The sequence below is a fragment of the Nelusetta ayraudi genome, unplaced genomic scaffold (genome assembly GCF_046127955.1).
Source record: "Nelusetta ayraudi isolate G7.1 ecotype Tasmania unplaced genomic scaffold, CSIRO-AGI_Nayr_v1 ptg000001l, whole genome shotgun sequence".
In the NCBI taxonomy this organism is placed as follows: Eukaryota; Metazoa; Chordata; class Actinopteri; order Tetraodontiformes; family Monacanthidae; genus Nelusetta; species Nelusetta ayraudi.
In genome coordinates, this window is record NW_027466051.1 from 2,015,001 (window position 1) to 2,039,050 (window position 24,050).

At 48.9% G+C, this 24,050-nt stretch overlaps 2 protein-coding genes across 2 annotated transcripts in view; both read right to left on the reverse strand.

Annotated features, from left to right (window-relative positions):
- Positions 1 to 18,763, reverse strand: part of crocc2 (ciliary rootlet coiled-coil, rootletin family member 2) — a 35,800-nt gene extending 17,037 nt beyond the window's left edge. The window contains exons 1-18 of the mRNA XM_076024594.1: positions 18,352 to 18,763; positions 17,447 to 17,627; positions 17,217 to 17,332; positions 9,763 to 9,930; positions 9,586 to 9,669; positions 9,054 to 9,157; positions 7,902 to 8,046; positions 7,160 to 7,266; positions 6,333 to 6,539; positions 5,734 to 5,830; positions 5,423 to 5,512; positions 5,170 to 5,325; positions 4,372 to 4,574; positions 3,626 to 3,808; positions 3,001 to 3,145; positions 2,176 to 2,322; positions 1,858 to 2,091; positions 351 to 544 (exon numbers count right to left, since the gene is read on the reverse strand). Coding sequence (XP_075880709.1) covers positions 351 to 544; positions 1,858 to 2,091; positions 2,176 to 2,322; positions 3,001 to 3,145; positions 3,626 to 3,808; positions 4,372 to 4,574; positions 5,170 to 5,325; positions 5,423 to 5,512; positions 5,734 to 5,830; positions 6,333 to 6,539; positions 7,160 to 7,266; positions 7,902 to 8,046; positions 9,054 to 9,157; positions 9,586 to 9,669; positions 9,763 to 9,930; positions 17,217 to 17,332; positions 17,447 to 17,627; positions 18,352 to 18,408 — 2,618 coding nt within the window. The 5' untranslated portion in view covers positions 18,409 to 18,763. The remainder of the gene's footprint in view (positions 1 to 350; positions 545 to 1,857; positions 2,092 to 2,175; positions 2,323 to 3,000; positions 3,146 to 3,625; positions 3,809 to 4,371; positions 4,575 to 5,169; positions 5,326 to 5,422; positions 5,513 to 5,733; positions 5,831 to 6,332; positions 6,540 to 7,159; positions 7,267 to 7,901; positions 8,047 to 9,053; positions 9,158 to 9,585; positions 9,670 to 9,762; positions 9,931 to 17,216; positions 17,333 to 17,446; positions 17,628 to 18,351) is intronic.
- Positions 18,764 to 19,152: 389 nt separating this feature from the next.
- klhl30 (kelch-like family member 30) lies at positions 19,153 to 23,130 on the reverse strand. Its single transcript, XM_076024844.1, has 8 exons — positions 22,977 to 23,130; positions 21,640 to 22,468; positions 21,357 to 21,552; positions 20,731 to 20,817; positions 20,427 to 20,582; positions 20,056 to 20,244; positions 19,817 to 19,962; positions 19,153 to 19,732 (listed from the first exon to the last, which is right to left on the reverse strand). Exons 2-8 carry the CDS (start codon positions 22,411 to 22,413, stop codon positions 19,484 to 19,486), a joined length of 1,797 nt encoding a protein of 598 aa, XP_075880959.1. The 5' UTR covers positions 22,414 to 22,468; positions 22,977 to 23,130; the 3' UTR covers positions 19,153 to 19,483.
- Positions 23,131 to 24,050: the final 920 nt, after the last annotated feature.

Consider the following 24,050-nt stretch of genomic DNA (forward strand, 5'->3'; position numbering starts at 1 on the left):
GCTTGCAGAATATGGGAACCTCCATAAATTTCCCTGGGTGACCTTGGACACACACTGGCAGCCGGGTCCGCCTTGTGCAAACACACACAGACTCACACTAAGTCATTTATGACGCCTGGGAGGACACCGCACTCATTCCTCACACTCTTAACCTCAGGCCTCACCATAAGTGATCGGAGCTTCGCCCCGGGCATGACCCGGACTCGCGAGGACAGAAACAATTTGTGCTGAAAGAGACGTCAGAAAACAAACCAGGCAGAGTCTGACACAGGTCCCGAAAACATTTCAGAGGTCAGACCACAGAAACAAACACACACACACACACACAGTGGGACAAACACGATCCGGACCTGAGTGCGAGCAGCTCCTGGGCGAGACCGCAAGCGCTTCGGTCAGCAGAGTTCAGCCTGACATCCAGGGCGGCCTTGTCCTTGGCCAGCTGCTCCCGCTCCTGGGTGACTCTCTGCAGGGCTGTGGTCCGACTCAGCAGCTCCGTCCTGCAGGCTGCCAGCTCCTCGGACACCGTCTGCATCTGCCGGGTGAGCTGGAAAAACACGCAAAACAAACGTGAGGAAACGCTTCCTGGGATGTTTTGCGCTCAAACCAAGGGAGAGCAGAGTACACAGGGAGCTTTATAGAGGACAACATGGAAATCTGCGCATCCATCTTGCTAAGCTCAACAGAAAGTGTTCGCCTCTCCTGGCCGTGTGCTTCAGACGCTTGGCCCGGGCGAGTTTTCACACCTGCAGTTTTGACTCAAGATTCGAACCGTAAAGCGGCTTTTTTGGAGCACGTAGGTGTGAAAAACACCCCGCAAACCAAGAAATGCCTGGCGAAACAAGCTGGCTGCTGTCTGCATCATCGTCACACATACTTACGTTGCAGGAGAGCCTCGGCACAGAACTATTCATCAGGCCCGAGCGGAAACAGAATCAGAGTAGGAGAGAGAGGAGAGATGCTTTTATTCCGGTCAAGAGTCATTTTCTTCCTACAGTGTGAACCAACAACACTGTAAACACCGACTGACCAACTTTAAACTCCCAAGAATATTTTGTTTTTCACTCGGAGCGGAGCAGCTTCCACGGCTGATCCCTGACACGCTGGTCAAATCGCCCTCCCTCTCCCACCCCCCCGCAGCCTATAACGTTTCACCCCGCTGCCTAAAGAGCAACAATCACTGTAATTTGATTTTAAACACGGTGAAATGTACACAGGCTAATGAAAAATGTTAGCGCGCCGTGCCTCTCGGGTAAATATGAAAGCGAACGAGCGTCCAATCAGGGGAGGTGAAACACGAACCCGGAGCAGCGAGGGCCCCTCCTGCCCTCCCCACTCACTCCCCCTCCCCGGGGGTGGGGGGGGTTCGCTTCGTGCACGGCTGATTTATTTTCGCAGATAAGCTCTCTGAAAATGTTTGGACGGAATTTGTCAGATTGTTTAGGTTTGTTATATTCTCGCCGAGATGGACACGAACATCCAAAGTTTCGCAGTGGGAACAGAAAACAAAACAGGGGAGGATTCCTCTCATTCCTGGCTGGTGGCGCGGGGCGGGGGGATTGTAAAGGTGCTGACGGGGGAGTGGGACCAGTTAAGGTGTAAATTTATGGGCTCTTTCTCTACGCCTCCCCCTGGATGTTATCTGTCCAGCTATTTATCTTCACATTAGCGGACGGCGCTGCTCACGTGACGTCCCGGGCCACTGGTAAAGCTCCTGGCTATGCCTCCGGGATACGCGGCAGATGTGCCTCTAAAACGTCCCTTGGTGCGACGACGAGCGAGCTGGCGCTGAAAGACGTTGATGAGCCTGACGGAGCTCCCCCGGTGGCGGGAGCTGGGATGGACCGGCGGCTCACCGACCTGAGAGTGCTGCTCCAGGGCCTCGGCAGCCTTCTCCCTCTGCAGCGCGCTCAGCTCGGCCTCCAGCCGCTGCAGGAGCACCTGCAGGTGGCGCTGTGAGCTCTCCAGCGCCTGCTTCTCGCCCAGCAGGCGCATCACGTCCTGCTGCAGCCCGGCCGTCTCCTCCCTGGCCGCCGCTCGCTCCGTCTCGGCGTCCCGTCTGTGCTTGGCCAGCTCGGCCTTCTGGGCTTCCGCCTGGAGACATGTGACCTCCAGCTCAGCAGGTTGGCTGGGGTTTGGTGGCAGAGCTCAGCGGCTGACTGACCCACTGCTACTGACCTGCAGCAGGAGTCGGTTGAGCTCCACCTTGTCCTTGGCCAGGCCTTGGCTGAGGGCAGCCGTCTTGGCCAGGGAGTCCTGCAGCGAGGCCTCCTGATTGCGGTGCTTGGTGAGGGACAACTGGTGGGCGGCGCACTGGGACTCCATCTGAGCAGACACACATGGAGTTCAGAAGATTTCGTCTTCACACTTAACTCACAAACCAGTCAGGATGCAAGGATATACAGTATATATATATATATATATATATATATATATATATGTGAAAACCATGTTCTTTTTGGTTCACTAAAAGCAAAAACACAGTACAGTATGAACTTCTACTTAGAACTCCATATGACACTAAATATATTTTCTGTCTGGTCATCACTTCCTCTCATTTTTGATTCAGGGAAACAAACATGTTTTCCAGACTTAAAACTGGAGGATCTACCTTTTTTTTTTTATTCCAAGAAATTAACTCCAGTTTCCAATTCTCTTTGCCTGCTTTGCTTTGGCTGAAAGAAGGAACTACACGTTTTGATTGCCAATTCCATGGATCAATGTTCTGCTCCAGCTTTCAGGGTCGCAGGGTGACTGGATTTTCGCGGTGACAGCTGGGATGAAATCCTCACACTCACACCTATGGACAGTAATAAGCAGCCAGTCGGCATGATGTGCATGCCTTTGGGAGGCAGAGTGGCTGGAGGGAACCCACCCAGAGGCAGGGAGCACAGGCAAACTTAACAGCTTGGGACTCGAACCCGTGGCCTCCTTTTAAAACGCTTAACCCCACGAGACCGGGGACACGGTTTCCATGCCTCCAGCCTGGCTGAGTGCTGGTACCTTGCTGAGGGCTGCGGCCAGGCTGCTCTTCTCGTCCTCCAGGACCTCCTTCTGCAGGGTCACCTGGCTGACAGCCTCCTTCGCTGCCACCAGCTCCCGCCGCAGGTCCGAGTGCCTGGCCTCCAGCTCCTCCAGGCTGCGCTCCCTGCAACACCAAATGGCTCACTCACACTCTGCGTCTGTGTGTGTGTGTGTGTGTGTGTGTGTCACACACACATACACACTCACACACAGATTATTTGTATAAACAAAAACCCTTTTACGGTGATTCATCTGCACTTAGGAGGACGGAGGGATGACGGAGCCGCAGGCCAAAACGTGGAGGGAGGTTATTTATTTTCGGCTTGTATCGCATGTCATTCTCCGGTTCCTCGGCTAATCAAATTTTTTTTTTTTTTTTTTCAAGCAGCGAAAAAAAAGTTTTCTTCCTGTATTGGAATGGAATGCAAGTCATTTATAGTTTGTCATCTGGGTGCATAGCAGGCTGCAGAATGACATGTGTTACTGATCCCAACTCTAAACATCATGCTCCAGAACAATCATGGGTGAAAGGGTGTGTGTTGAGAGTGCGTGTGTGTGTGTGTGTGTTGTGTAACGGCCATCCTCCCCGACCCCTCGGCCGTACCCTCGCTGGGCCTCGGTGCGCTGACGGGCCAGCTGCGTCTCCAGATCCTCCCTCTGCTGCCTCAGCAGGTCCCGCTGCCTCTGGAGCTCCAGCGAGGAGCCGCGCAGGGCCTCCAGCTCGGCATGCTGGGAGTCGGCCTGCTGCTGCAGCGACGACAGCCGCTTCTCCGCGCCGTCTTTCTCGCTGTGAGAAAAGGAAGAGACGAGACGGAGAAAAGATGGTGGGAAGCCAAACAGAGAGAGTTCAGCAAGATGATGAACTTGTTTTTTTGTTTTTTTAAAAGCCCCGTGTGTCACATGTGCAGGGAGAAAAATGTCTGTGAAGTGATGCGGAAGTTCAGCCCAATTGTCTGATTACGATTCAACATTTGACCGCTATACCGAACCTGAAAGCATAGCTAATGGGTCATAACTCTATACATGATTAATACATTGTTGCAGTAAACTTTCCTCCCACTAGGCGCTACAAAATCTTTTGCACTGATGGGCTTTTAACGGACGGTTAATGTTGAGCAAATATTGGCTCTGGAGAAGTTTCAACGCGTTTTAATCTGTTGGAAAAAAAACACGCAAAATGAAAATAATCAGCTTAATTACACCAAACCTCCCCGAGAACAAACATCTCTCATCATCATTAGAATCGTCGAAGACTCCGCATCCTTCCAACAATAACAGTCGGTTCGCCACAAGCTGGGAATCTAGAAAACATTAGCCACGTTAGCCTTGCGCTAACAGAAGGCCGCGTACCTGGAGACGAGCTCCAGCGAGCGGCGGCTCCTGCTGCTGCTGTCCCTCAGCTCCTCCTCCAGGGCTCTGCGGGCCTCCTGACTCTCCTTGGACGCTTCCTGGATCTTCTGCTCCAGCTTCCTGTTCTCGGCGTCCCTCCCCTGCAGCCGTTCCCGCAGGGCGTCGGCCTGCTCCACGGCGGCGTCCAGGCGTCCGCGGAGCTCCTGCCGTTGGGTTGTGACAGCGCGAACAAGCATTCAACAATGACATCAGCAGGTCGCTGGCACAATGATTCTGAATCTTGAAATAAATCAAACATTAATATAATTGTAATAACGTTGAAGGGTTACGGTTACTTCAAAACCAGTCCAGTGGCCTCAATTTAACCTTTGCAAATTAAAATGACCTGGACAAATGAGAACATTCACAGACATTATTATTATGTATTATAATATATATTATATAATATAATATTTAGCCCTCTGTTTACAGCTATGGTTTTCTGACTGACCTTCCGGACATTTGGAATGAGACAAAAACACAAGGTGGTCTCAAAGTGGGTGGAGTCAACACCTGGCAGGGGGTGTGGTTAACCTCACCTGGGAGAGGGACTAGACCCTTTGTGATGTCACAAAAGGCTGATTTTTAAAGAACCGTGAAACACGGACGGATTAAAACTGAAATGATGAAGTGGTGACTGCCTAACGCACACTTGCAGTTTTACATATGTGTTTGTGTTAATGTTAGAAACGTGTTGGGGGGTGGGGTGGAGGAGTTTCATTTCAGAACATCTGCAATGAGGAGAGAAGCCGCTGAGACCTGCACTTGCTGCTGGTGTTTGGAGAGAGCGCTCTGCACGGCCATGAGGGTGGCGTTTCTCAGCGGCGAGCGGGCATGAAGAGGTGAGGAGGGGTTGGAGGGGGAAGAGGGAGGAGAGGAGGAGTTCTCGCCGGCATCCACCTCGCCGCCAGCCAGCTGGGTGGCCATGAACACCGTGGAGGAGAGAAGGAGACATTAATCTCTGGGCAAAGGCGAACGGAGCGATTTTAGGCTGTGAATTTTCCCCCCGAACCTGGTGAACGTGGGCCAGAACCTTCTGGAGGGCTTGGACCTCGCCGCGGAGGTCGTCCATCTCCGCTCTGTCCTCGGCTCTCCTCGTCTCCTGCGCAGGAAACCGTGGAGGGTCAGAGGAGCCGCAGGGCGGGTCAGGGCCGCCTGACGCTCCCCAGATGGCCCCTCCAGACCAGGAAGCCATGGACTTTATCAGGCTTCCTAGTCCAGACTGGCATGTGGGGGCCCCCAACCCGACACCCCCGCTCCCACCCCCACCCTTGCCTTAACTATACGTCTACTCAGTCACAGTGGGGACCCTGGAGGTCTCACCATCCTGTCCAGACTGTTCTGCATGGTGTCAAGGCTGGCGTCCTTCACGGCGCCCTGGCTGCGGAGGTGTTTCACCGTATCGCTCAGCTCCAGGACCCTTCCAGAGCAAAGACACACACACACACACACACACACACACACACACACACACACACACGGTAACAATGGTGCCATGTCCTCCATGAAGCAGAACATCAACAGGGGAGCTTTGAACAGATTGTGAGATACCAAAAATACAAAGGAATCAATCAGAAGACCCAAAGACCTGGTTCTCCCAGGCTGGACAAGAGGAGTCGGTAGGAATAAAGATTCTGAAGATTCTTTGATCAGGATGACACTGGTTTCACTGCACTTTGAGAACTTGTGGCCTCTAGTTGTTTTCTCAAACCACACAAACCCTTGTATGAGACCACAGACCGCACCAGCTCCTGCATTTCCATGACAGCAGATAGGTGATGCACTATTCTGCAATGCAGAGGATGTGGTTGGATTCTTAAGTTGAGAGGACTCTGGAGTCACGACGTCTTCTGAATAAACTGGAAGTAGAAGGTGAGCCGACCCCAGGATGAGGCCACTGTGAGGAGCAGACCAGAACTCACCTGGAGTTCAGCTCCACCTTCTCCGCATCCCAGTGTCCCTGGAGCTGCATGACCTCCGTCAGCTTGGCTTTGAGCTGCCTCTCCGCTGCCGACGCCTCCATGCCACTAGAGGCGCTCTCCTGGGTGACTCGGGCCTCCAAGGTGACGCAGGCGATGTGCAGCTGGCGACTGGTGGCCACGCACTCTCCGTGTATGTCTGACAGAGTCCTGTCGAGTGTGTCAAAAAGTCCTCATTTTGTGTTTTTTATTTTACCTCTTAGACATTATCTGAGCTCTGCATGAGGGTTTGGTTGGCGTCATCCAATGACTTGAGTGGAAATGTAACATTCATCTCCAAGGTTTATATTTGAATTATTTACTTATGTATATCTCTCATATCTATATTATGAGAGCTCTGTACAGTATATATTTGGTTGTCCACCCTGCAACTCAGTCTGGCCTCCTACATTTTCTTTGCATTTCCTTTCACCCCAACCAGTCAAAGCAGATGAGTGCCCTCTGGAGTCTGGATCTGCTCTAGGTTCCTTCTAACAGGGGACTTTTTGATTGATTAATTGATTGATTGATTGAAGGTTTAGCTTGATCCCACACCAGAGACTTGAGGATGTGCACTTGTGATTGGATGGATCAGGACGGGTCTTAAACCCCAGTTGGAAACAGACCATCAGTGGTCATTGTGTTACACTGTAACACAAATTTTTATAGATTTTCCCAATTGCACTCCAAGCTACTGATGATGATGATGAGTAGCGAGACTGGAAACTAGTGCCTGGCGGTTTGCGGGGAGGGGCCGTCACTGTGGCTGTGGGAGGGGGGGGGGGGCTCACCTATCGGTGAAGGTCCTGAGGTGGGTGACTGCGCCGCGCAGGGAGGCGGCCTGGCGCCACAGTGCTCTGACGCGAGCCTGCTCCCGACTCAGCCGAGAGGCGCAGGTCTGCAGAGGAAAGAGAGAGAGAGAGAGGGAGAGAGAGAGACAGACAGACAGACAGAGAGAGAGAGAGAGAGAGAGAGAGAGAGAGAGTGAGAGAGAGAGAGAGAGAGAGAAAGAGAGAGAGAGAGAGAGAGAGAGATGGGCGAGTGGGCGGGCCGGGTGAGCGATGGCACCTCGGCGCTCGGCTGCCGTGGTGTAGAGACGCAGCGCAGCCACGTTGTGAATAAGACAGATTTTCCCTGAATCGACAGATGCAGCCCATTTACAGCGCGGACCAGAGATTGTTTGCACAAAGATCTTTTTTTTTTCTCTCTCCCCCCTCCCTCCTTTCCCCCTCGCCTCCTCCTCCCCACGCCCCCCTTAGCAGTTGGAATGTTTTCACAGGAAACAACAACAACTGGAAAATCATGAGCGGGGAAGGAGAGTGAGATCGAGCAAACTGGCCATGAATGGAATTCCTACCCCATGTGAACTCTAGGGGGGGTTTTAATTGCACAACCTCGGTGCAGAGGGGGGACGAGTGGAGACTTTAAGTAGCCCTGCATCCCTCCAATGCCCCCCCCCTCCCCCCCATCCTTTTTTTTTTTTTTACTTTTCGCTTTCTTGGATCGCGGCGTTTTACGGTTTCTCTCTCTCACCTCTTGTTCTTTGCGCAGGCGGGCATCGCACATCTGGGCATCTCCGCGAGCCTTCCACAAGCTCTCAGTCAGCCCCTGGTTGACGCTGCCCGCCTGCTCCAGCTGCTCCCGCAGCACAGAGTTGACCCGGCCGAGGGCGGCGCACCTGGGGGCGAGCGACGAAGGGGAGTCGGTGAGGGACTGGCGCCGAGATAACCCTGTCAGTCGCACGGAACATCACCCTCTCCTTTGTGAGAGGGTGACCCCCCCCCCCTCCAGATTCACCCCTGACCATCCACAATCACAGGGTTAAACATGTGCAACAGTATCGTAACATCTGTCAGCTGCAGCTCCACGTTCGCTTGCAGTCATTGACAAAAATGCTTGCTTCATTTATACATGGAAACACACGCACACACACACACATACACACACACACCCTGTTATTGTCCAGGCAGCCAAGACGCTCCTTGGTTATCTGCCTGAAGAGAGGGCGGAACCCGTGTTTGCATGTATGGGATGACGGATCATCAGCGGAGCGGGCAGACAGCGATTCCAAGCGAAAACACGTCATGGTTGCAGATGTAATCTCAGCACAGCACTTATGTTGCTAAGTGCTCAGGGGGGGATAAATCCTTGCATTGATCAGCTCCAGGTAAAGGCCGTTGCCACGAGGACGTCAAACAGAGTTACGGAACCGCGTAAATCACGCCGCGTAACGACCTGGCCCCGGATTGTGGTTGGCCGGCTGCTCCGAGATGTGAAGCATCGTTCAAAGAGCCGAGCCAACAGCAGACAACGAGCTGAATTTCTCCACACAAAAGGCCCAGAAGGCCCCACGTTCCTTCTGCAGTGGGAGTTGCTGGGAATGACTCGCTGAATTCACAGAAATATTGTCGGCCGCTTGACTTGCTTTTTTTTTCACTCAACAGGAAGCAGGGAACAAAAGCAGGAGCGATCGTCTAAAAAGGCTGATCAGTGGACTTGAGTCTGCATCCAAATAGTGACTCTAAGTCACCGCCGAACGAGATATATACTTATATTTATATATTTTCAGAGTCCAAACTTTGCAGATTTTCTTTTTCCACAACTCCCCGATCACTTGTGAAACACAGCAGCAGCCGGCGGCGGCTTCCGTCTTGGCTTGGTTCAACCTTTCACTGCATCACTCACCTCTTGCTCTCCTCCTCCAGCTGAGCCGACTTGTGTTGGACGACCTCGCCGAGGTCCTGTTCCGCTCGCTGCTGCCGCTGGGCCGAGTCCAGGTGGGCCTGCAGCTGAACACACACATGCAATGCACACACACACACACACACACACACACACACACACAGTAACACTGCTGGCACCCTGATAACGCCTCACTGTGTGCTCGCAGTCGGAAGTTACAGCAGCTACAACAACATAATTACGGCGTAAATCTGCTAATCCAAGTTCTCGGCGGGAGCCGCTTGGCCAATAACAATATTTGGATGAATTAAATACATTTTTCGGTGAAAAACGCACAAATCTCATTCACGACCGTGTCTTTCTTTCGAGTGCTGCTCTTCAAATTCCTGTCCAACGAGTTGTACAAACAGAGGAGCACAAACGATGGAAGTGTACTGCTGAACACGTAAACAGCAACAAACTGTATTTTCGGGAACTTGCCTCTGGAACTCTTCAACTCCCATCAAACAGGGAACAGCATTCAGACTGGACCTACCGTCAGTCGCATCTTCTCGGCCTCGGAGGTCTTCCCGAGGACTTGTTCCTCCAACTCGCCACACCTCTTCTTGTACTGCAGGACCTTGTGGAAGAACGGGGAAAAAAAACAAAAAACAGCCCGGCTGGCTAAGTCACAGGACTTCATGACGTCTTGACACAATCCCGAGGTCCTTACCTTGGTTTGTAGCTTCTGTACAAGTTGGGCCTGTCTCTGCTGGGCCTCCTGGAAGACCTGGAGTCTCTGCATGTAGGCCCTCTCCTTGATCTGGTACAGCTGGGATCCCGGTGGGACACTGTCCAGGTCGGAGTCTGCCGAGGACGGCAGCATCAACATCTGATCAAGCTGGACGGAGGAACGACAGATCAGCTCTGGCCGTGGTCGGCTGTACTGGTAGTGGTCATCCATCTATCATCCCTCCATCCCTCCATCATGCACCCCCCAATCAAACATCCATCCATCCACCCACCCATCCATCTATCCATCCATCCAAACTTCCATCCATCTTTCCATCCATCTTTCCATCAAACCGTAAATCCATCCAACTATCAAACAATCCATCCATCTTCCATCCATCAATCCAACCAACCAACTATCTGGCGATTAAACATTCGTACATCCAATCAATGATCCATCCATCCATCCATCCGTCCATCCATCATCCATCCATCAATTCATCTAACTATGAAGCATTCCATCCATTGTCCATCCATCCATCCACTGAACAATCCATCCACTCATCCATCGATCCCTCCCTCCAGCAACAGTCCCAGGATCCTCCGGGGGGGAACCCAAGGCGTTCCCTGGCCACATGGAATTTGTAAATCCTCCAACAAGTTTTGGTTCCACAAGTCAGGGCATTCTCCCAGTGGCCGGTCAAACCTCTAATGGGAGGCATTCCGGAGGCATTCCGATCAGATGCCCAAACCTTCTCAGTTGGCTCCCTTTCACTATGAAGAGCAATGAGATCCCTCAGCTACGACCCAGATCTCATCCCAACACATCAGGGCTTTGAGCAGTCTAAAATGTTCATGTAAAAACTTGACAATCTACTGTATGCAAACTTTGTCACTCACCCAAGTTACCAAAGAGAAATGACTATTAAATTACACAGGACCTGAGGAGGGGGATCAATGATTAACTATGACTCTTTGTTAGATTGAAGCTGTATTGATCCAGATTTGACTGTAGACAAATGCAGGCCGCTGGACACACTGGGTCTCTGCCATCTCCAAGTACAGTACTTGGGTGTGCTGTTGTGTTAAGTTGTGGGTTGTTGCATCTGAAGGCATCATTGTGCACACAAACACCCTGGATTTTCTCATGGCAGGATCTCATATCCCCCCGCGTATCTGCAATCCAAACGTCCTGCGTCCTCTCAGCCTCACACAACCTACACTCCCCACTGCACCACCCACTCTCCATCCTGGTGCCAGACGCCCTGTCCTCGCTAATAGAAAGCACATGGCCCCAGAGCACTACAACACACTGCGTGCCTCCAGCCTTACCCCTCTCATTTAAGAAAGAGAGGCAAGGCGAGGGAGCCTCCCGCACCCCTCCCCTGAAAACACAGCACTTCAAACCAGCGTCCAAGCCCCTCAAATCAACCCCGTGACCCCTCACCTCTCTTCTGTACCTCATCTCTTCTCTGGGTGCTTAATCTCTCCAGCAGGCTCCAGGAGGGACCCGGCACAATAGTCTCAGTGTTCCACCCTGAGCCCCGGGCCACTTTGCCACCATTATTAACACATTTTCAGAATTTTTACAATGTGATCCAGCGCTCGCAAGCGTGCAGGCTCCCGAAATTTGTGGCGCTTTTTTCGGACTCTCCGAGGGGCGGCGCCGCACAAAGGCTTCTTTTTACAGGCCCGTTGTTGAGGTGACAGCTTTAGGAACTGAGAAGAGAGGGAACAACATGGGCGGAGTGTTTGAAAACGCACAGAAAAACCGCAGCAGCTGTGTTTGAAGGGACTCCTGGAAACAGCTGTGTGGGAAGCCTCAGCGATTGTGCACCATTCCAAGTATCCTGGCAAAAGTGCTCGCAATAACACTGACTTACTAACAAGCATGTAGTTCCTAAATACACCTTGAGCACGCGGGCCATCGCACACCAGCGCTCTGCCAACATCTGGAGCCTCGGCGAGGGGCTCTGATGCTGTTCCAGCTGAGGGGAAACAGGCCATCGAGACCCAGCAGTACAACACCATGTACGTGTAAAGACATGCTGACGCAGGGCCAACTCACGCTCATCAGAGGACACTCGTAAATACTGAAAGTCCTCAGTTATTTCCACATGTTTCAAACAAATAAAGACTCCCTGACATCCAAAAACCCTAAACTTTGGTCATTACCTGCAGAAATCAACAGATCCAGGGTTGACGTTACAAAACTCGGACAGCATCAAACAACAAACTGATTAACAATCAATCCGATGTTGGAATAAACTTGTAAAGGAGAACAATAATAGTTTGAAATCTGATTTAAAATGTTTTTGAAAAACATTGGAAGTTGGCTGTCTGTGGGATGCGGTGAACCGAGCCAGTCCAGTGCAATCTGATAGTACAAAGTCTGATGAAAACTTCAGGTCCGCTGGAATTTTGGCCAAATCCTTTGGGATGTACAGTATCTCAGACGTCACTCAAACTGAAACAATCAAAGTAAAGGGTCCAATGAAAACTCACCACTGCCCCCTAAACATAAGTATTGAAAATTTCATTGTTTGTCTCACCAAACCTGCTTTCAACTGACCCGACAGCAAACACTGACCACCATGATACAACACCCACACATCTTTTTACCCTTTTATGGTCATGTTTGTGAGAGATAATTCTCTCCTACATCCGACATGCAGCTATCAGTCAACCTGTTGGAACATCACAATTCCTCCCCATGTGTGGATCATCCATCGACAACTGTCCCCGCTGCTGGAAGCCTCTCCCCTCCCCTCCCTCCCTCCCTCCCCCACCCTCCCAACTGGTGCACCCATTGACCAGGTGAACTCAGCAGAATCCTCTCCCCTGCCTTCCCCTTCCGTGCCCCAAATTCGATGAGGAGGTCCCACGGTTCCACGTCTTCACTGCCTGCACACTCTGGATGGGAATGTGCTTGCAGAAAAACTGCCGCTCCCCCTGTCAGCTGTCAGGCAAGAAGACCCCCGAGAGAGAAAGAGAGAGAGAGAGAGGGAGAGAGAGAGAAAGAGAGAGAGAGAGAGAGGGAGAGAGAGAGAAAGAGAGAGAGAGAGGAAGACGGGGCTGCCGCTCTGGATTAGCCATGCTCCGTGCAAGAAGCTCCCAAGGGGGGGGGGCGCCACACTCAGTGTCGTAAAAGAAGCCCTCCGCCCCCATCCAAAAACCCCTCCGCATCTTCAACCTTGCTTCACTCGTAAACACGACTCGAGTCCTCGAGTGAGCTTGAACCCGTTGCTCTTGACAACATGCTCAGCAACTGGCGAGCGCAAAAGAGGCAAATGAGAAGGAGAGGGAGAGAGGGAGAGAGGGAGCGGGAGAGAGCCACTAATCCCAGTCCTCCATCTGCCCAAACTCTGGGGTTTACTGGGCTTAGTGGGCGCCCAGAAGTGTGCTCGCAGAGCACCGCTGCTATTTACGACCTGCCGCAGTGCACAATCAGCCTCGGCGGACTCCTAAAGCAGCGCCGACATAATCCCACTGTAGCCGCACTCTTTGAGGTCATCTGCTGCCATGCTGGAGGGAAGGTCAGAGGTGCACTTCTGGCGAAAAAAAATTAAATAAAAAATGTGTTTTTGGCACAGCAGGGTTTTATACCCGCATAAGGTCCCTTTGGTTCCTTTTTTTTATTATTTTTTTAACTATCCGAGAGAATCGGTTCCTTTTATTCAGCCCCGGCTTACTTTTCCAAAGTTGAGGCTTTCTCGCCAGTTAAAATGTGCTTTGAATTAGCTTTTTATATTACTCGATATTTATGATTTGCGCCACTCCTTGTCTTGTCTCTTTTGATAAATATTTCAAACAACATCAAGGGATAATCTTGCTTTGATTCATCTGCCAGCGAGCAACAAGAGAACCGTTTTCAAGGCCCTCTGTGAGGGCCCTTTGGTGTGCGGGCCAAAAGCTGCTGCCTTGCTCATGTGGTTGATGAAAACCCAATCTATTTCAGTTAGTGCACTATGATTGCAATATTCTCCCAGTGACCTAATGTCACACCACTTTAGCTAATGTTCTAAATGGCTTGGTTGCTGCTCTGTCTTTCATTTTCCCCAATACCCGTTCCCCTGCGCCGGGACGCATTTCCAGGCTCACTCAGTGACGGCTCCTCGCTTCTCTTCCTTTTTCTCACTCACTCAGGATAAAATCTGGCCTGGAGTGCACATTCGGTTCAACCAGCAGTCGAAGGGTTACAGCTGCAATCGTTTTTCCCTGGCTTGGCCTGGACCCAGAGGTTTAATAAAGGGAATTAATGGAGTGCACTATCTGTCAGATTCCTAAACACAGCTGGAGCGGATGTTCATCGCCCCCAAGCTGGCCGAAAAAACTGACTATCCTACATCAACAGCGTACCCGCCCCCCCCACACTTTCCCCCCAGGGTGCTGCTGAGTCCGCGAAAGAGTCCCAGCTGATTGTGTAAGCTGTTTATGTATCATCAGCGGTGGTAATTACACAACATGGGATAACAAATGGGGGGGAACGACGGGGAGCAAGAGGGAAGCCACTAAGCGCGGTTAGCATGGAGAGGACAGCTGCTGCTGCAGCGGCACAGAGGTTGAACCGAGGGGCCGAACAATGGAAACGCAGCTTTTGCTGACATGCAAAAAAATACGCTTTAATCCATATGCATTGTTTTGCCGCGGGTTGCCAAGTTCTGCAAAGATCATCTGCAGACAGCAGCGACGTTTAAACTCAACCTGACTTTGCACGTGGTGCTGAGTCTGCAGAAGCATTTGAGCATCAGCTGCAAGATCCTTTACACATCCTGTCAGTGATTTCAAGATAAAAGGCTCGCTGACAAGTCCAATAAGCCTCCAAACATTGATCTGGCAAACAACTTAGATGATTTCTCAATGATCAATCAACAAAAAGAAAAATGTCTATATTGAAATTCAACTCACATTGCACCGTCATTGGCCTATAGAGGGCGCTTAGTACACTGCTTAATTCTGATAATTATAATAATTAAGTTAATTAAGTTGTCAATAAATGAAGCTTCAACACTCACTATTCTCACTAACGCCACCATGTTTTTGTACCCTTCCAAACATTTGGAAGTTCCAACTATGTGACAGGAAGCTAAAACCAACAGTGTAGCAGGAGGCTATAAACAGAGGGCTAAATGTGTTTCTTGCAGCAATCTTTTGAGCAATCAATCATACAAATCTGGTCCCCTGCAGAGCAAGATAAAAAAAAAATGCAGATCCCAAAATAAGCAAAATATGGAACCATGGAACCATTCTACCCAGACAAGAATGTGTAACTGTTCTTATGCCAACAGGAACAACAATCTGGAACCAGAGGGCAGTGGGGGTAAAAGCGGAACAATAACACAACCGGGGTATCTGCACCAGATAAGTTTGGTTGGGATTAAAGACTTGAGCCAGCAGTTGGTGTCAGAAATCATTCAGCGGGAGTTTTATCTTTGTCCCGCCGCACTATTGTGAGAGCGATCCAGGCAGCGGCACTTGTATGGACGATGGGATGCCTGAGAAAATGCACGCTGGCTGGCCAGGCTCCAAAAGCAACACGGAGGGGTTCACCATTCACCCCGAACTGTTCTGCAGGCCTCGCGAGGCCGTCCGGAGCTCGCAAACTGGGTCAAGGTTTATCCCGGTTCAGGTGCAATTTTCCGAGGTCGGAGGAGATCAGGGAGGCCCGACCTGACAGCGACACAGAAGAAGCCTTTCAGCCTCCACCAGGTGTGACTTTACCAGGGCTGCGTTAACGGCTCTCCGTCGGGTCAAAGAGGGTTAAGAGAAAAAAAAAAGTCTGGCGAAATTCTGGGAACAAAACAACAAATGTTTCTCGTTGAGTCGGGTGATCTTCTGACAGGAAGACGAAGGCCGAGCGGAGAAATGTTGACACGTCCTGTCAGGGCGGTAAACAAAGTGCCTTGTGTCGAGCTCGACAGCCGGGACATGCGGGAAATAAGACTTTGGTGTAATGTTATTTACTTTCTGTCTTTCGGGCGGCGAAGATTTAATAAACGCCGGCGATGGCTCAGCCGGTGTTTGTTAGCTGTCACTGGAGGGATTTTTTTCTTTTCATGTTGGACGTGTTTCGGATGGCGTCCCGCTAACTTGCAACATTCACCGCTTGGCGTTAAGCTGCCGCACGAACCCGGTCGCGGAGCTGCTCCGCAACTTCAGCATCAAATATCGGGAATGTTTCCCCCCCACCCCCCACGCCCCCACCCCTCGCTGCCGTATTTTGTTCCGTTTTAGTGCATTTTCACTCATCTAAAAATACCAACAAAATAAACACTCCCTCTATACGTATGCGTGTGGAAGCTAATTAGGTTTTATTTATAGCATGGGCTTTAAAATAAGTTTGTCGAGGAGTCGGGCAGGCAGAGCGGGGGGAGGGTGGGAGCAGGGGACGGGAGGGTTCGTTAGATTTAGGAAGCAGAATGAGGGCAGTGTTATCGAGAAAAGGCTGCTTTGTGCAACATGAAAAATGAGCTTTTTCTCTGGGAGTTCTCCGGGGAGGAGGCCGCTGACCTTCACAATCCCCCCACCCGCCGCCGCCACCAGAGACAGCAGGCGCAGCGCGCAGGGGGAGCTGCAGGGGGGCTGAGAGGGGGAGACGCCGGTTCCTCGGCAGCACAGGGGGGGTCTGAGTCTACCTGGACAGACCACAAGGAGACCCTTCATGCAGGCAACCCCCCTGCCATCCCACCTCACCCTCACCCCCCGCACCTCCTTATTTACACTCACGCACACTTGTATCGCCACCAGCACACACACACACACACAAGCGCACAATGGACACTCATAGAGGAACTAGTGTACTATGTTCGCAGCACCTCAACTACGGTCGGTTCCAGAAAAATGGATGACGCGGACAAGGCGCTGGTGCCAAGTCACATTAATTTAATCACCAGTCTGGCTGTGTTTTTCTTTTCCAGATGAATTTTTTTTTTCTTAAAGGAAATGCAAAGCTGCCTCAACTGTTTGTTTGTTCAGGTACCAAAAGTCTCTCCATGTTGGAAACCAAGCGGTGCCACACTCATGTTGACAGGAACAATATTCCATTTCCATTTAGAACCCGTTCCTAATGTAATTCTGCATGCATGTATGTTTTAATTTTCCAATAAGGAGGTGCACAGATTTGCAGTCAAATGCATCTAGCTTCCTCGGCTGTTAACAAAGTGGAAGACTTACCTTCGAGTTTATGGAGTTTTTTTTTTGTTTTTTTGTTTTTTTTTTAATCTTGAGATTTATTATTCAGGAATATTTCTCATTATTTGAGAGCAAAAGTCTGAACTAAATTTAATTGGGAATATTTTTCTTCCAGTATTGGTCTACAACACCATTTTTAGCCATATTATTTCTCTCAAGACTATTCTATTCTAACCAGGTGGGTGGTGATGCGTAAATGTAAGTGGTGTGCCACAGGCTGAACTTGACCTGACCATGTGTTGCTGCCTCATGTTTCAGGCTTACCTTGTCTGCGAGGGTGACGTGCTTGACGGCTGGTCGGTCATGGTCCTCCTGGCCAGAAGACAGCTGCTCCCTGGTGGCCCTGCACTCCTCTGGCTCCCCAACCTCAGGACCTTTGGCTTTGATTGGAAAACAGACTGTTCATAAAGAAGTCAGTTTCACCCCTTGGTGTGTAATTAATAATACCCAGCAATCTTTGCAAAGTTTTTTTTTTTTTTTTTTTTTTTTTTTACATTTGGTGTTCCGTCTGTCCTCCCTGCCAGCTGGCTGCTCCGTCAGGTTGCGGGCCAAGATCTGACGGATGTGGGTAGAGATGGGTGTAGACGTGACGGCAGAGTCCGCTCCATCACATCTCAGTGTCAGAGTGGTCTCACCGCTGGAGCCGCTGGAGTTGAGCAAGGATTCCTCCAACCTCTGCAATCACGTGAGTTGCACGTTAACATGCAAAAGTAAAAAGTCCAATTAGCTGAGGATCAGATGGCAATATTAAGTGGAAAATGGGCCTTTGTTCAAATAAACAAGTTGCTTCCAACTTAGCTTAAAATTCTAAATCTTTAATTATCTTTGACTATTAGATAAAATAATAAGATAAACCACAATTTAATAAGTTATCGAGCAGTACTTTTGTTCAAAATGACTGACCCAACTTATGCTGGTATGAAACTCAGAGAAGCAGGCTTACAGAGGTCAACAAGAGGTCACAGGAGTGAGTAAGACAGACAGATAGATAGACAGATAGATAGATAGATAGATATTTATTAATAGACTCATGGTCCAGATCAAAAGATTAAAAGCAGATATACAGACAAAAAAAAAAAAAAAAAAAAAACAGGCATACACAAACAAACAAAAAAAGATAGCGTAAGGGGTCGTCTAGCGACCCCCATTTAAAAGGCACTTATACCAGTGCTTCCAGAACAGTGGCGTGCAGCGTGTGGCACTGTACCCAATGCTAGTCAGGCACGAGACAATCTGATTTTCAGAAATATTCTGACGACTGATGAACATAACGTGACAACCAAAAATGCTGCTAAATGTTCGACGCCACTGTCAAAGTGGTCTTAACGCGACTAACTTTTTTTGTCTGTGTGTGTGTGCGAGCGTTTTTGGGTGGACGTAGAACTGGGAGAGAACCCACCTGAATGACAGCCTCCAGTCTGGGTGAGTTAACTCCTTCTTCCCGCTGAGAACTCATTGCAAACTGCACTATCCCACCGAAAGAAAGAGAGAGACAGAGAGAGAGAGAGAAAGAGAAAAAAAAAAATCGTTCGTGGAGACCGTTAAGTGGCTAGCAAACTTTAGCTAGCGCAGTGTTTTATTTTTACACGCCACAAAACAAATAATAACCACCGCGGCAGTATTAATGAGGAGGTAACACGTCAGAATGTTCGGGTTAAAGTTAGACCAACCGTTAAACGAACAAGTTACCAGACGGTGTCAGTATTAAAAGAAAGTCTGCGTATGCTGCGTTGGACCTGAAAGCAAAGATGTAACGACGTGACCGAGGGAAAGATTTCCAGGGAAAAACTTCAGAGCAACTTTTCGCTCAGGTCCCAGTGGCGTTGCCGTGGTGACCAAAGGCTGCCCAGGCCCGATGTCATGGAAACAGAATGCTAGCTCGGTTGTTTCCATGGCCGTGAAGGACGCTGTGGGTTAGAATGGGTTAATGATAATCTGAAGACTGGCATCGGAGCCAGGCAAGGAAAAATCCATTATGAAAAGAGTGAGATTTTCTTTAAACAAAAAGAAAGAAAGAAAGAAAGAGAGAGAGAGAGAGAGAGAGAGAGAGAGAGAGAGAGAGAAATCTGGGATGTAGAAATATGTTCAGTGGCAAGAAAAGAGAAAGAAACAATTTAATTCTGAGCATTGAAAAACAAAGTCTGTGTGATAATACTGGCATCTGTAGGTGTCATACTTTCACTCTGAAGAGTGAAAAAAAAAAGTGACACTTTGACCCGGTCAAACAATTCACATTTTATTTTGTGAGCTTGAGAGCTTGAGAGCATTTTCCAAGAATGAATCACCAAAGCAATATTAAACGATACACAAGCAATATTAAACGGTACACAAGCACTATTCAATGACACAAAAGTAAAGGTCATGATAGCCAAGTATAAATAAACACCTACTGCACAACACGAGTGAGAATACCTGAGTATCATGTAATGCACTATTCCAGGGTGTCGGTAGGGGGGGAGTTGGACAATAATAATGTGGGATTAACATGCTGTCCATGCTGCTAGACAGAGAAGAGGTGAGTCTGAGGGCTGTTACACTGCGTCAACGGGAAAGAGCTCGGGCCACTGTGATGGGTCGAGGAAGATGGTACACACGCCGCTGTAGATCCATAGTCTTGGCAGGAAGCACTCCACCTCCCAGGTGTTGGACACTCGGTTGTAGACCTCCACCTCCACGCCGTAGTCACCCTCCATGCCCTTCCAGTGGCCTCCGGTGACAAAGAGCTTACCACCCAGCGTCACCAGGCCACCGTTCTCATGCAGCATATGGAGCAGCTGCACCTGAAGAGAAACCCAACAAGCAGCCAAATAAATATTCAGCCCTGTCAATGGAGACGGTAGCCAAAGCTGATGTCGGATTCCGACCTTCTGCCACATGTTTTCCTCTGGAGCATAAGAGTAGACCTTCTTTGTGTTGTCAGCCAGCAGATAAATAGTTCCATCCACACAGACAGAGCAAGGGGAGGACAAATACTTTGGGATGAAGGGCGAGCAGATACTCATCCAGCTATCTGTGAAAAATGTAAATTCATAAGAATGACATAATTATATAATAATGCATAATAACAATGCATTCTTTTGTCCTCGTGGATGCTTCTCCTCACCTATGACAGGGTTGTAACACTGCATGGTCAAAGCGTTGTACTTGACAGCGCATGAACCAATCACGTAGAGCTTCCCGTGGCACGCCGTGGCAGTAAAATTTGTCACATATTTTATGGCAGGACACGTCAAAGCCCAGGTGTTACTGTAGGGGTCATAGTGCTCGACCTCGACGCGTCCGGCTGTTGTACCTGAGGAACGGAGAAGTGACAGGCCAATGGTTGGAGCAGGATTTCCCGCCATCAATAGTGAACTAACTCTTTATGGAAATTCAAGTATTTCTTTTTCCAAAGCTTTTGTGCTTTTTCATGCACTGTTCGTCATTGTTCCATTGCTTCTTCAGTCATCGAGAGAATTCCATTTATCATCTTACCACCAATGACATAAATTTCCCCATTGAGCGTTGCAGACGTGTGGTTGGTCCGAGGTCGCAGCATGGGAGCTACTGTAACCCATCGGCCCTCCTTTGTGATGTACTTCCAGGTTTCTGTAGTCGACCAGGTGTTGGTATTTGAACCTCGCGAGCCGCCTGTCAGGGGCAGCAGGAGCAGTCTGTCAAATCCCTGCAAATGTTGCACGCTCAAATAAAACGTGCAAGCTCAAAAAACCCTCTGCCTGTTTTTCTCTCACTTTGTCGGGTTTATGGATTTGAACGACCTGAATGCAAATTGGCATACCTGTGACATACACGTCATTGTTCAAGGAGACCATGGAGTAGCCCCACTTGTTTGGATTTGGGAAATTTGGGAGCTCATGCCACTGCTCTGCACAGAAAAAGAAACAGTACGTCATATTTTTAAAGTGAATGAGAACACATCAGGAACAGAGACAAGGCAAAGACATACAGTACAAACTTACATTTTAGATACAGCAGCGTCTTGACCAACAGCTTGTGTTACAGTTCAGCCAATAAAATGTTGTTTTTTTTAAATGCATGTGTGTTTTAATTGTGCATTTTAGCAATAAAGCTTCACTGCCTTGGAATGGAAACTAGAGCTCGGACAAGTAACTGTGTGTGTCACTGTTCTGGTACAGCGCCTGCATATTGTGGGCCTGAGTTTTCACCACCTTCACAAAATAAAACCCCCAAATCTTACAATCAGATGTGACAATGTCCCTCTTAATATCCTGTGACTTCTTGCATCCTGACCACATTCCTACAAAGCTGTCAACACTACACTTAATGACCCACAACACATCTGCCAATCCTTTCTTCCACTTGGAATTTAGATGAACATTTCCCAACAGAATTCCGAACAAACTTGGAAGCAGGACACATGAAAAAAAAAAGAAAAAGTCTTACTTGTCTTTGTGTTGTAGAATCCACAGTTTTTATGCAGCAGTCGCTGCAGTCTGGGGTCTCTGTCCTCGTCATCCGAGTCATCGTCGTCCGAGTCATCCAGCGAACGGCCGCCCATTACGAACAGCACCTCCTGTAGGTTTGGCTGTGGACTCTGGGAGCTGAGTCTGTCGCTAAGCTCTGGCGCCATTTCCAATTTCTGGAGGGGGGAAAAGCAAGAATCATTGTTTTGTAAAAGACAAAACGAGACCAAAGAGAAAAGAAGGGGAAGCGCGAACTCACTGACCTCTCTGTGGATTCTTTCCACCGCCTCTGTGCAGCTGGGAGAGGCCTGGACCAGGCTATCCTTCAGCAGGGTTTCAGACAAGTAGTCCAGGGTAAGAAGAGAGAGATGGGAAAGTGCAAGAAGTTCAGGAAGGTGGCAGAGCCGAGACTCTTGTTGGTGCCTGACCCATCTGAGGATGGCATCCACACGGGTACACTCGACTCGGATTTGTAGTCCTTCATCAGACAGGCAGGTGACCAAGCGGTCCTTCTCCATTAGGAGAAACTCCTCACCTTGCTGGACAGCCTCAAAGTTTTCCAAGAGGAAGGCCCGCGCTTTGGCCATGACCTCTGGGCAGCCATGGACCGCCCCAAATTCCAGGATTCCCAGACAGTTGGTAGCATCAATCTGGTGCTGGAGGTATCGGCTGCACACAGCTCTCACTGTTTGGAACTGCAGCTGGCTGGAGGTACAGATCAAGCCTTCCACGTTGCTCTGGTTGATGGTCAGCTTGCCCGTGTAGGCAAAGTCTAACAAGCTGCTAAGTATGTCAGGGTCGACATCATGGAGCTCTACCCGAGCAGCAATGCTCTCTACAAAGTCCCCAGAAAACATGGAGTGGAAGTAAGTGCTGCATAGGGCCAGCACACCACGGTGACAGGGGAAGTCCCGCCCACCTGCGCTCAATGTGACATCCACCAGCTTAGGGTGAGAACAGAGCGAGCGCAAGCCCTCCAGGATGCTCTGAGGGTGCGAGGGCAGGCAGTAGTCCAGGTCGTCCACATTGCGCACCATGATTTATTGGAATACAGAATGTGATGAGGAAGTGATTTCAAAAGGAACAGCCTACCTGTAAGAGCGTTAGGATTGGGAGTTAGAAGAAAATCCGGTCCAAACAACTTTAGATTAAAAAAAATAAAAAAATCATAAATCATCAACAAAAAATATCTCATTCAAAAACAAAAAAGCTGCTTTAATTTATTCAGAGATGATTAAACATGGAGGAAGTAAGTCGAGAAAACAGAAATCTAAGAGAGAATGTGTGCAAGTTATGGTAAACACACGTGTTTTCCCTTCCAAGCCATTAGGCAACCAAAGAACAAGAAGGGAGCTAAAAGATTCAGGCACATCTTGATTCAAGTATGAAATTCAGCTACTTAGGACAGTTTTTCACAACTTGTCTAATTTTAAAATCACTTTAAAGCTGAGCTCAGTGGAATCGCTGTGTTGTTGCTACAAAGTGCTTCCGGCCCATGATTAGCATGTTTTACACAGAGACTCTGATTGTCTGCTGTGAAGCCAACAACAAATGACGCGTCCCAACAAAGTGAAATAAATTAATCAACAACAAAACTCACCACAGACACGGAGAGTGGAAACAACGGTTCATCGTTCCAGTAAAAAGGCGTTTTGGCAGCTGAGCAGCTGGTCAGATCAACATGGAGGAGGACAGCGTCGTGGTGAAAAGCTTCTGCCAAGTCATTCGGACGCGCTGCCTGTCGCTCAGGTTATTTTTAGTGGTGGTGGTCAGATTCCAAACAACAGGCATGGAGCCGGCAGCTGCTCTTACACCCACATGATTAACATTTTCTCAACAGGCCTGGATAGCTGCAACAGTGATAAATGAGTGATGGCGCACCAACTTTTTTTTTGTGTAGATAACATAATTACAACACATAACTTTTAAACTAAAGTGTCCTGTCAAGATAAAAATGGTGATAAAGTTTTAAGAATAATACAGCTTCCCGTATGAAGTTGCCCTTAAAATAAATCAGTATTATATATTTATTATTATTCGGAAATAAATTTACCGATAGTCTGCTTTTCTGTTGCATTCATCGTAAGCAACGGTAACTGAAAAGACCTCTCTGTTGCCTATTTGATACCAGAGTCTGAGAAGAAAAAACAAAAGATCTCCACAGGATGCTAGTAGGCATACAGATTTAATTTTTACAAAAATCTTTCTTCAATCAACAAAGTCCAAACTCAGGATTTAATTCAAAATAATAGAAATATAAAACTCAACAAAAGCAGATTTTGAAGTGATCTATTTGGTCAGCAAAGATACGAATCTGGCTAAAGAAGTACTATGTTTAGCCTTCAAGTATCAAACTTTTACTTTTTTACTTTTACATTTACTTTTTAGAGTTCAAGCAGTATTCAAATCTAATACCTAACCTTCAAAACCATTTTACAAAAGCGCATTGTATTCACTCTATAAAAAAATAAAAAATAATAAAAATGAGATCAGGACCCCATATTTACGAGAAAAGATCTCGTAATTGTAAGATGAGGATCTCGAAATTATTGATTCACGTGGGCGTGCCGCTCCTGTCTTCTACTTCATCAATGAAGTAACCAGAAATAACACTGGGGTTTTGTGGTGTAAGCACGCAGCCACATGACCATACGTGAAAATCCATCAATGACGC

Excerpts from the sequence above, each read along its gene's own strand:
- klhl30 (XM_076024844.1), bottom strand. The coding sequence starts at position 22,413 with ATGGTGCGCAATGTGGACGACCTGGACTACTGCCTGCCCTCGCACCCT. Across the intron at positions 21,553-21,639 it reads TGGAAAGAATCCACAGAGAG|AAATTGGAAATGGCGCCAGA; the intron begins GTCAGTGAGTTC and ends TCCCCCCTCCAG. Across the intron at positions 20,583-20,730 it reads CAATGACGTGTATGTCACAG|GCGGCTCGCGAGGTTCAAAT; the intron begins GTATGCCAATTT and ends TGCCCCTGACAG.